This window comes from Tursiops truncatus, chromosome 5 (genome assembly GCF_011762595.2).
Source record: "Tursiops truncatus isolate mTurTru1 chromosome 5, mTurTru1.mat.Y, whole genome shotgun sequence".
Taxonomy (NCBI): domain Eukaryota; kingdom Metazoa; phylum Chordata; class Mammalia; order Artiodactyla; family Delphinidae; genus Tursiops; species Tursiops truncatus.
In genome coordinates this window covers 75405826-75418074 of record NC_047038.1, presented here as the reverse complement: position 1 = coordinate 75418074, position 12249 = coordinate 75405826, and the positions used below count along the sequence as shown (strand labels likewise).

Genomic DNA, 12249 nt, shown 5'->3' with positions numbered 1-12249 from the left:
GTATTTAGTCTCATGTGTTGTATCATGGCAGGCCAAGAGAAAACATTGACAGCTCTTTAAGCCCATGTGCAGCAGGCAGCAGTGGGTCAGATAACCCTGTGGTGGTACCACAAGCAAACTGGCATCTGAATAAAGCCCTGGGACCATTTGTGTGTATAGCCTCTTGCCTTAAATGTATTCCTCATGGCAGCATATGGAGGAGGCAAGACCTTATGGGTCAGTTTTGAACCAGCCTTACTTTGATTTTTTTAAAAACAAGAGACTCAGGGAAAGTACTAAACCAAAATCTCTGATATGACTTTTGTGTTTTCCATAGTTTTGTTTTATTGAGATGCTTTCATAAAGGAAAATGATACTGTGACAGTTTGGTAATTCTACAAATTTCTTACTCTTTCTCCATCATGGCCTTTTATTTCACAAGTTTCTGAAGTGTGAATTACAATTTTATACCAGTGTAATCTCAAATGTTGTTTAACTGCTTTAAATTTTTATAGGTATTGTAAACTGCAGAGCAAATGAGAAATGTGTTTTCACAGGATCTATATTGTGAACTAAACTAAGCCTACTTTTTGTGACTTCCTTGTGATGAGTTGGTGACAAATACATGTAATGAGTACATTGAAATATCTGTGTGTACTTTTTCTAAATAGTGACTTTCAGGTACTGCATTATAGTGAGCAGCACAGTGACAGTCACATCCAGGATCCATTCTTGGCGCCAGCTAGTCATATCTTATTTCTCTGGTTCAGGCATTTCAGTAAATAGACTATCTCTTATGAACCAGGCAAAACTGCTGGCTGAGTAGGAGGGACAAATAAAGTAAATAGAAATGCAGTGCTAAGTAAGCGCTATGTTAGTGCCAAGTTCTGTGGAGACACTAGCAAGAATAGGGAAGGTGTCACAGAAGAGGAGGCTTAGATTCCCAAACTGTGTGTGTGTGTTGGGGAGGAGTACTTTTAAAAATAAAAATAAAGTAGGTACATGAATAAACTGTGGTACATCCAGACAATGGAATATTATTCAGTCTGAGAAGAAATGAGCCGTCAAGCCATGAAAAGATGTGGAGGGAACTTAAATGGATATTACTAAGTGAAAGAAGCCTATCTGAAAAGAGTACATACTGTATGATTCCAACTATATGACATTCTGGAAAAGGCAAAACTATGGAGAGAATAAAAAAGATCAGTGGTGGGCTTGCCTGGTGGCGCAGTGGTTGAGAGTGGTTGAGAGTCCGCCTGCCGATGCAGGGGACACGGGTTCGTGCCCCGGTCCGGGAAGATCCCACATGCCGCGGAGCCTGCGCGTCCGGAGCCTGTGCTCCGCAACGGGAGAGGCCACGGCAGTGAGAGGCCCGCGTACCGCAAAAAAACAAACAAACAAACAAACATCAGTGGTTGCCAGGAGCTGGTGGGGAGAGGGATGAATAGGTGAAGCACAGGGGATTTTTAGGATAGTGAACATATTTTGTATGTTACTATCATGGTGGATACATGTCATTATATATTTGTCCAAATCTGTAGAATGTATGACACCAAGAATGAACCCTAATGTAAACTATAAATTTTGGGTGATAATGATGTGTCAGTGTAATGATCACCTGTAACAAATGGACTACTTCCGGGGGGGATATTAATAACGGGGAAGATAATTTTATGCGGGGGTAGGGGGCATATGGGAACCCTGTACCTTCTCAATTTTGCTATGAACCTAAAACTACTTTTAAAAACAGTCTGTTTAAAAATAAAGATACCAGGGTCCTACCTCTAAAAAAAACTATCAAAATAATACATGCATATAGTTAAAAATGAAGAAAATAAAGAGGTCACTGCCCTCTCCAGTCCTCTGTAGTGCATCCACATTTAAATATTTTTTCTGTTGTTAATCTCTATGTTTTAAACAATTAGCTCATACTATTTACTTCTTACTGTACCAACTTTAGATATTATCTCTATTTCTTCCCTGGAATCTAGCAAAGTTTGCTCTGACAGGTAGACTTAAGTTCATCATATTAATATGATTAACTCAAGTACTTGCGTTTCTGATGCCTTTCTTAGGGTTTCAAGTAGGGTGTAGTCAACTCCTCTAAGGAAAATTGCCTTCGTGTTTCATAAAGAGGTCAAAAAGAAAATCCAGCCCTCTCAGAAAAAAACTGCTCACTCAGACGTTTTAGAGAAAACTGCAAAAAATGCCATGTAAATTTATGTTTTTGTGTGCAGAAATTGTCTTCTCATGTAGCTGAGAATTTGTTGGATGGCAGGAACCAATGCTTTTAACCTTTTTAGAATTTCTTTTTTTTTTTAACATCTTTATTGGAGTATAATTGCTTTACAATGGTGCATTAGTTTCTGCTTTATAACAGAGTGAATCAGAATTTCTCACTGCACTATGACAAACAGAAAATGATTATACAACGGAGACGCAAGTGGGTGCCTGCACTCTACCTCAATCATTGAAGATTGCTTGTTTGGCTCCACTGATGGTATGTTAGATGTGATGGTTAATTTTATGTTTCAGTTTGCTAGGCTTTGGTGCCACGTTGTTCAAACACCAGTCTAGACGTTGCCTGGAAGGTATTTTTTTTTACCTGGGATGAACATGTAAATGAGTAGGCTGTGAGTAAAGCAGATTACCCTCCGTAATGTGGGTGTGCCTCATCCAGTCAGTTGAAGGCCTTAAGAGTAAAGACTGAGGTTTCCAGAAGAAGATAGAATTCTCAAGACTGCACCCTAGAAACCCTACCAGAGTCTCCAACCTGTTTCAACACGGCAACATCAATTTTTTTTTTTGGCCACGGCATGCGGGATCTTAGTTCCCCAACCAGGTATCGAACCCATGTCCTCTGCAGTGGCAGCGCAGAATCCTAACCACTGGACCGCCAGGGAATTCCCTCTAGAGAACTTGAACGGGCTCACTCTTGCAAAGAGCCTAACTTCCCTCATCCCTCCGTTCTTTCACAATCACCTGACAAAAATGCCAAACCTGAATGAACCCATGGGCAGCTGAGCTCCCTTAGAGTAAATCACACACTCCTGTCCCAACTGTGACGTGGGCTACAGTGCTACCAGAGCACATAACAGGGACCTAACCTTGTCTTGGGGTAGGGTCAAAGGTTTTCAAATTTTTTTGTTGTTGTTGTTTAGAAATTTTTTAAGCGTATTTTTTATTTTTTTAATTTATTTATTTTGGCCGTGCTGCGTGGCATGCGGGACCTTCCCCGACCAAAGATCGAACCCGTGCCCCTTGCAATAGAAACGCAGAGCCTTAACCACAGGACCTCCAGGGAAGTCCCTCAGAATTATTTTTGAAATAATTTTTATTTTCAAAAGAAACAATGACATTGACAACTGAGAGATGAGTTGGGAAGTAGCTGAAGAGAAGCAGTGAAATGAGAATGTACCAATAAATGTGCAAAGGATCAGCAAGGTACTAGGGCAGGCATTTGATACTTGTTGGGAATTGGAATGATGTAGTAAATAGATGGGGAACAGTAAAAAGATAGTTCAGGAAACAGGTGCAAAACACATGAATCTCTGCTGTCAAGAAGGGATTAAATGAAGACAGACTTGGAAATAATGCAGCTGTTACAGGTTGTATGAGAAGTGTAAGTCACCGTTTGGGAAGGCTTGTACCCTGTTTAAAATCTAATAAGCCAGTTTGTTACTGTTTCGTGGTAGCGGACATGAGATTCCTGGGTCAAAGAGAACTTCATTACTCATGGCAAAAGCAGTAGCCGGAGCTTCATGTCTGTCAATCCTCCATGCCTCCTAAGTCCCCCTCGGGTAACTAAGATAGACATAGATGGATGTCTGCACACACAGTGGGTTACGTTACAGGAAAGGAATACTAAGTTTGGGGGGATTCATTCCTTTTACAGTAAGTGGAAGAAAGCTTGCTGCTTGGGGAAGACATTACCTCAGCTCTGAAGATTGATCACCCCCAACAGCCCTGAAAAATGACCTGGATAAAGAGCAGTCAGTACCTTGCATTCTTTGTGTACCCAGCAAAAATTTGCAGGGACACTCGGGGCCCATGGCAAATTGATTTTCCCAGCAGTATGCTAGGTTTATGGGATGGGGGTTGGAGGAGGATAGGTAAATTCTCATACAAGGCTTGAAGAAAGGCATTGAGGAGGTGATGTTAGAACTGTTTTCATAAGAGGAATAAATGTTGATCAAGCAGGTGTGGGGAGGGAAAGGGTTTTTCAGCCTGTGACTCAGCCAAAGCACAGGTGTGGAAACTTGATAAGGGTTTGGTAGGCTCAGAAGACTTACTAGGGTCTTATTATAGCTGGCTCTTACAGTACCAGGTGTGGGGAATGTGGAGCATGGGGTGAGGAAGCAGTAGCCAACTGTGAGGGATTAGGCTAGAAAGATAACGAACTATCTTGTTTACCTTGCTAGAGTCTGAATGTCATGCAGGCAATGAGAGGCCACTGAAGCTTCTTAAGCAGGAGAATGCTGTTACTGCTCTGGTGTATGTTTTAGAATGCTCGCTCTAGATTACCAGGTAAAAATGAACGTAGTCTTCTACATTTGTTCCCTCTTAGACCCCCTGAAAATGACAGTGAAGGGATTTTTAGAGTCACAAACTCTCAAGGATAGAGCGAAAGAGATAACAGAAACAAAATTTTAAAATCAAAACAAAGGGCTCAGGGAATTCCTGGGCGGTCCAGTGGTTAGGACTCTGCGCTTCTACTGCAGGGGGCATGGGTTCAATCCCTGATTGGGGAACTAAGATCCCGCATGCCGCATGGCGCGGCCAATAAATAAATAAATAAACAAACTCATTTATTATTATTTTTTAAATTTTTTATTATTATTTTTTTTTTGCGGTACGCGGGCCTCTCACTGTTGTGGCCTCTCCCATTGCGGAGCACAGGCTCCGGACGCGCAGGCTCAGCGGCCATGGCTCACGGGCCTAGCCGCTCCGCGGCATGTGGGATCTTCCCAGACCGGGGAACGAACCCGTGTCCCCTGCATCGGCAGGCAGACTCTCAACCACTGCGCCACCAGGGAAGCCCTCATTTATTTTTTTAAAAAAGCAAAAAAGCAAAGGGCTCGGCTGATTTGGAAAAGCTAGACTAAACCAGCAGTGAGCAAAGCCAATAAGCAATCCTATTTACATCATAGAGCACCCTTAAAAACTGAGAAACTGGCGTTTGGAAGCAGGGGTAAAGATGGTAACTAAAAGGATTGGAAATTCACTTAGGAATGAGTTATACCCTTATGCTACCTCCCATCACCCTTAAGCTTAACTCTGAAGGCCGTTTTGTTTGGGAGAGAGTAAAACAGAGGGTCTTTGGAGGACATCAGGCACCTGCAATAGAATTAAGTGAAAAATTTTATACTGAATTCTGAGACCCTCCTCCCACCCCTGCAGCCCTTTTCTCTCACTTGATTTTCAAAACACTTGCTCCACGGATTCAGAGCTTCCAATCAGCTTTTAAATGCCCACTTTTAAATATGATCAGATAATCAATGATTATTACCAGACACCCGTGGAAGCCTCTAACATGAAAGAATCCAAAACCGACAGAAGAAATAGAGACTGCAAGGGGGGAAAAAAACTAAAAAAGCTATCATTAATATCAGAATTGAAAAATGATATTTTCAATAATGAAACAGACATTATCCTGGCAGCAGTTCAGAGTCTACTGTAGCCAAGCAAGACTGGAAGGGCTTTAGGGAAACACTGACCAAGAAGACCTGAACTAAGATAGCAGTAGTGGAGATGACGATGTTATCATTTAAAGAATGCAGATGGGGGGCAGGGGAGGAATGCAGATTGCAGGCCCCTCCATCACTAGAAAATGAATTCAGAGCCTCTTGGGATGGAGATCCAGGAATCTGGAATCTGTGTTGTTTAACATTACCACAAGCGATTCTGATATAGACAGCTGGGCATTGGCCTAGTGATTGGGGAGTAGAGGACGTAGGATCTAATTGCATACAGGAGGGTAAAAAAGAAGTTGGGTGGGAGTGGATATCTAGGGTTTCTTTACTGTCTCACTGGGTGGATAATGGTGTCATTCCCAAATATAGAAACAAAGAGACACCTTTGAGTGGCCCCTCCCCAAATAAAAGACCCATAGTACAACTTGGTGAAAGTCTCATGGGCAAGTGGAGGTATGTCTTGCTTGGATTACTGCTACAGTTCCTTGCCACCAACACCTAAGGAAACGAAAGCATCCTATGCCTTTTCATGTATCGTTTATTGATGCCCGGCTGCCTCCTCAGTCCTTCCCCTAGCCAAAACAAAACCAAAACCCTGATCACTTTGTAACTGAGCAAGGGATCCTGCGTGCGGGGTGCAGAAAGCCAAACTCTTTGACAGCAGGTGTTTGCAGCAAAGTACGGGTTTATTTGCAGGGTGCCAAGCAAGGAAGTGGCAGATAGATCTCAGATCCACCCCATCTTGGTCTTTGAGTTAGGGACGTTTTAAAGGGGAAGAACAAAGAAACTGGGGTTAATCACAGTCTTCTTACATTTCTTAATCATGGTTTTGTGAGTCAGGTTGTCTCCAGTTTATGATTCTGGCCAGGTGATACAGGTCTGCGAGCTCATCTTGCCTTGGAGAAACATCCTGAGTTTGTATGTTAATGATGATGCATGTATCTACAACAGCAATTTTAGTACATTAACGATGTTATCAACAACAGCAGTCTTACTCATCTGACTTTGATTAGTGTTCAGTTAACACAGGATTGAGGTCAGAGGGGACAAGAAAGGGAATACAGTTGTGGAGGGAGAGATTAATCATAAACTCAGTAGGGGGGACTCGGTTTCAATTTCCTCTCTGCTACCCGCACAGTAGCTTTAAAAAATATCACTATTATTGCTGTTGACATTTTAGATAACTAACTTAAACGCCTCCAACTAAAATTCCCTTAAAAACAGATTTTTATTCAGCGTATAGCTTAAGTAACTCTCCTCAGACCTGTTTTCTTTATAGCTGTTTGAAAGTTAAAATTTTCTTAGTTACCGTTTAAATTCATCTCTTCCAATTAAAATGTCAGCCTACTTATGACAGGGACTTCGTTTGCAGGCTTTATTGTTGAACAGTTCCCCACAGTGGAGGGCAGGTTATAAAAAAAAGTCCAACGCATTAAGTCCAGTCACTCTTATTTCACAATGATTTCATCGCTCTTCACGTTAACTCTACGTAATATCTTTATCCCCACTTTGTGAACGAGGAGACACCTGCTTGGAATTAAAGTTTCTTGCCCGGAGTTTCTTGGCAAATATGAAAGGGTACGACTCCAACCGGGTCAACTTCAAAGTCCTTGCAAACCCTGTCCAAAACCCAGCAAGGCCGCACCTGAGATCTGAAACGAGAACCGCCAGCAAAGCAGACAACACTTCTCTCGCATTGGCTCCGCAGCTCTGGGAAGGGGCGGGGCAGCAGGACGCTGCTTGCCCCGGGTCGCTCGTGCTGACGTCAGCAAGGCGACGGGGAAGATTTCTAGGAAGTCGAGAGCCCGGTGGGCTGCGCGGTGGGCCGGCTTTAAGGTGTTCGTTTATTCGCTGTATGTGAAGAAGTGTTGGGGTTGGATTGTCGGGAGAAGGTCCGGACGGGCTCGGACCTCCCCGCTACCCCCTCACCCCTACGCCTTCTGAGTGGGTCTCGGCAGGAGGCGGTATCCACTGGGGACACGTGCGAGGGAGGCGAAGTACGAAGACGCCTGCGGCTGACGGCGCACAGGTTTGCTTAGCTTCCGGGCAACCGCCGGGCCTCGGAGTTGAATCAGTGGTGTCTGGAGGGATGGAGTGGTGCAAAAGCTGAACTCGACCCGTGTGCTCTCCCCTCACCCTGCCTTAGACCCTCTGCTCCTTATTTCGAATGGAAATAAGCCTACCCTGTCTTGTTAGCGTGGTTTCGAAAAGCAATTGAAAAAATGTGTTGGAAGGTATAAAGTGCATTGTTATTAAACGTAGTTGCTTAGTGAAAGTTAAGAAGCCGGTGGATACGGGAAAAAAAAGTTTTTAGATTATTTATGTCTTTAAAATAGCCAATAACCTGGGAAGAGCCCCTGAGACTTCTGATAACTAAAGTAGCAGCCTCTACAGATACAAAGTAGCAAATATCTTAAAACTTAATGATCCCATTACATATATAATCTGTTTATCAGATTTTGCTTCCCCCCGCCCCCTTCTTATATGGTCCCAGAAATGTTTGGGCATCCAGTTATTATAAAATTCTCTATTGGAGCGAATGTATTTATGATTCAGTTAATGAAAATGAAAACCTTAGACAACAAGAATAGATTTTGCCTTAATTCTCTATAGCAGACACTGGGAAACTGGCAATTAAAAGTTTAAAAACATCTTAATTGTTGTATAGATATGTGTGGCGAATCTTGTAATTTGTCATAAAAAATGACTTTTTTAAAAAGAATTTAATCCATTTTATAATCTTGCCCCTTACTTTGATGTCAAGGGATTTTAGATTATAGTATATTAATTAGATTGTCCTCCTGTGGAAAATTAACTGCTGGATGTGTTTTTGCATTAAAACAATGCTTTTTTTTTTCCGTGTGGACTATAAGTTTTTGTTAAAATGCTTTAGTATAATACATTCTGTAGTATAGGCAACTTGTTATTCATTTGGGGAGAGGGAAGCAGAAGGTCCCCTTCTGCACTAACTGCATCTTGCAGAATGGACTCATTCCCATAATTTTAGTGCATGTTATGAAAAGCTTTCCTTATATTTACGTAATGGTCATTTGTGTGTATGAGGAAAGCTTACAAATTTTATCTTGTGCATCACAGAAAGAGCTAGTATTTATAGAAAAGACTGTAAGTACTAAAGTTATTTTATATTTTAAAATTTTGTGTTTAGAAATCATAGCATTTCCAAACCTTATGGGTGTCAGCAGTTATTGGTTCATTTTGCTCTCTTTAGAAATGTTTTATTTTCTGTAATTGATATTGATTAAATGACATGGATGAATCAGTAGGGAAATGAGTTCAAATAAGTATAAAGAAATAAAAAACTTGAATAATTAAAATAGACTGTTTGATAAATCTTATTTGCTTTGAAATCCAGAAAATAAATTTCACAGCGGGAAAACAAAAATCACCTTTACCTTCAAGGAAATACTAGGAGTTGTGAAGTTTTTTTGTTGTTGTTCAGTCATCCCTAAAGTTTCTTTGATGAAATACTGTTTCAGATTTTCCTTTTTTTTAACTTTAAAAAATTATTTTATTTTATTTATTTATTTTTGGCTGTGTTGGGTCTTCATTGCTGCGTGCGAGCTTTCTCTAGTTGCGGTGAGCAGGGGCTACTCTTCGATGTGGTGCTTGGGCTTCTCATTGCGGTGGCTTCTCGTTGCAGAGCACAGGCTCTAGGCATGCGGGCTTCAATAGTTGTGGTGCGCGGGCTCAGTAGTTGTGACTCGCGGGCTCTAGAACGCAGGCTCAGCAGTTGTGGCGCATGGGCTTAGCTGCTCCGAGGCATGTGAGATCTTCCCGGACCAGGGCTCTAACCTGTGTCCCCTGCATTGGCAGGCAGATTCTTAACCACTGCGCCACCAGGGAAGCCCCAGATTTTCTTTTTATAGAATCTGCATTGAGAAGCCCAGAGAATATTGTATTGATACAATACTTTATTGAGTTGTAATACTATATTTAGAGTCTAAATTTAAATGAACTTATTGACAATTTAAAAATCAAACTAGAGGGAATTTCCTGGCGGTCCAGTGGTTAGGACTTGGCGCTCTTGGGGCCCTGGGTTGGATCTCTGGTCGGGGAACTAAGATGCTGCAAGCTGCCAAACAAACAAACCAAACAAAAAAACAAGTGAATAAATATCAAACTAGAGTATGAAGAGCTTCTTAACAATTATAAAAGTGGCTTGCTGTGTTATAATAATAATAAGCACAGTTTTTATATACAGGACTAAAACTGGATGGATGTAAAGGTTTTTTCTCTTCTTTCTATCAGAGGTTGGTTTTGCTTTCACCTAAATTCAGTTCCTAAAAGCAGACTTCATTTGCATTAGTCTTTTCAAAGTTACCATGCAGGATTGTAACCACTTTATTTTAATCAATCTGTAACAACTGAAGAAAAATGAAAAAATTAAGCATGTGGTACTTTAAATTTGCTTTTATTTTGGGTAATTATTTATTATTATTCATTTCTTTTTTACTTTGTGTTCTGTTTTGAGAGAATTCTACATTTCTGCTTGTTTCATCCTCATCTATGTATATACCATTCCCCTCTCAAAGTTTCTTCACCTCTGACAGGGAGTTAGGTTGCTTGTATCAAAATCATTGTTCTCAGCAAAGTTACCATAGACAGTTGGTAGTTCAGAGATTCTCTAACTGTGTGTCTTTGATGTAGTTATTTTTGTGAGGAGTGATTGTATAGAATTTTTTCTCTACTTCCCGCCCCCCAGCAAACTCCCTAAAACTCATTGTCCCCCTAACATTTCTGGAAATAGGTAGAACTCTCTGCTACCAGTGATGTTCAGATAAACTTCAGTGAAATGACTCTTCAGGAATTGGTGCATCAGGCTGCCTCCCGTTATTCGGATAAAATAGCTGTATGTTTTGATGAGTGTAACAACCAACCTCCAGTTTATTACACCTACAAGACTGTGGTTAACGCTGCTTCAGAATTATCAAATTTTCTGCTGTTACATTGTGACTTTCAAGGAATTCGGGAAATTGGTCTCTACTGCCATCCTGGGATAAACTTACCCTCTTGGATTTTAGGGTAATATTTTTTAGAACTAAAAATTTGATATCTTAAAGTAAGATTGTTTTCAAAAGGTATTCTGTGCTGACTCTGTACTTTGTTTCTTTAGAATTCTCCAAGTCCCTGCTGCTTATGCACCTATTGATCCAGATTCACCACCAGCATTATCAATTCATTTTATGAAAAAATGTAATCTAAAGTATGTCCTTGTTGAAAAACAGCAAATTAATGTAAGTGTGGGTATCTAAGTTGTTTGTTTGTATTTTTATGTGTTACATTTACTTTTCAATTGAAGGGGTCCCATCCCCTGTCTTGATTTCTAAATTCACTAACTCAGCAAAATTCTTGGTCTCAGCACAGACATTTTGGGTTGGGTGTTTGTTGTGAGGCGTGTCCTGTACATTACAGGATGTTTAGTAACCCCCATGGCCTCATCTAATAATTGCCAGTAGCACCCCCTAGTTGCAACAACCAAAATTGTCTTCAGACATTGCCAAACGTCTCCTGGAGGCACCCTCCACCCCGCATGCTCCACTGAGAACCACTGCTCAATGGCATGGACGTATCTTCTAGCCTTCTAGTATTGTGCATTGTTTTGAATTTACTTTCTCTTTCCAAAGTTGTTTTTATAGTAGGAAACTTTTATAATACTTGATACTTTTATCTTGGTGTTTTTATGGCAACTTACAGTGGTCAGCAACATTAAAGAACTATATCCAAGCTTAGATTTTGAAAAAGAGATTGGCACTTAAACCAGACCTTTCTGGAAAACTAAATTTATTACTTTTTTTTATTTTTAAGTGACTGCCAACCAGAGATCTAGCAAAGAAACACTGCTTTAGGGGCAAGAATTGGTATTATATGTTAAGCAGGGTACCCCATGTTTCATTATTATTTCTTCATTTCTTGCTTATAAAATATTGTTTTACCATGGAGAAAACATTATAGAAACTATATTCAATTTAGCCTATTATTGCCCATTACCTATATGAACCATTTTATATTGGGGGTAACTTAAATGAATTTTACCTATTTGTGTATATGTGTATGCATCTGTATCTGTAATATATAGCAGTAAGACAATTCAAAAGCTTCAGATATTATATGGAGGACTTCCTAGAGAATAATGGGTATTAGAGTAAGGCCTCCAGAAAGAGATGATAAAGTATTAATTTAGTTAATAAATATTTTCTAAGTACACATATATCAGTGTCTGGCCACAGTTTTCTCTTCTGTTCCTCACATTGGTTATTTGTTGATAAGTTAGAAAGACTAAAATGAGGATGTGATATTCATTTTTTTAACAACCTTGGTGAAAGTTTTATAGACAAGGTGGGTGGGTGGGAGAATTAATTGTCAATATCAAGCTATTCTTCATAACTGCATATAGGAAGGAGTTGAGTACATAGCAGCAAACCCCACAGAAAGTACCTTGCTTCCTGTTCCATGATTTTGATGATGGTGTAAGTGTTCTTCACTTAACACAGGAACAATCAGTGTATTTATTGAGCATCTACTGTATGCCCATGATCCACTAGAGTAGTGGTTTTCA

General features: G+C 40.5%; 2 protein-coding genes and 1 long non-coding RNA gene across 7 annotated transcripts in view; 2 read left to right on the top strand and 1 right to left on the bottom strand.

The window, feature by feature from the left end:
* PPAT (phosphoribosyl pyrophosphate amidotransferase) overlaps positions 1-618 on the top strand; it is a 37049-nt gene extending 36431 nt beyond the window's left edge. The window contains exon 12 of the mRNA XM_033857072.2: positions 32-618. Within this exon, the coding sequence (XP_033712963.1) occupies positions 32-227 (196 nt within the window). The 3' untranslated portion in view covers positions 228-618. The remainder of the gene's footprint in view (positions 1-31) is intronic.
* Positions 619-6339: 5721 nt separating this feature from the next.
* LOC109548833 (uncharacterized) lies at positions 6340-7365 on the bottom strand. The gene is made up of 2 exons (XR_002174977.3): positions 6982-7365; positions 6340-6614 (listed from the first exon to the last, which is right to left on the bottom strand). It is a non-coding gene; the product is annotated as an uncharacterized lncRNA (long non-coding RNA).
* A 117-nt stretch (positions 7366-7482) lies between these two features.
* Positions 7483-12249, top strand: part of AASDH (aminoadipate-semialdehyde dehydrogenase) — a 41417-nt gene continuing 36650 nt past the window's right edge. For 2 of the 5 annotated variants that reach the window (XM_019928132.3, XM_073805296.1), the window contains exons 1-3: positions 7714-7906; positions 10441-10715; positions 10807-10927. In XM_019928132.3, coding sequence (XP_019783691.2) covers positions 7895-7906; positions 10441-10715; positions 10807-10927 — 408 coding nt within the window. In that variant the 5' untranslated portion in view covers positions 7714-7894. The other 3 variants (XM_019928133.3, XM_033857067.2, XM_019928134.3) reach the window with 3 other exon arrangements.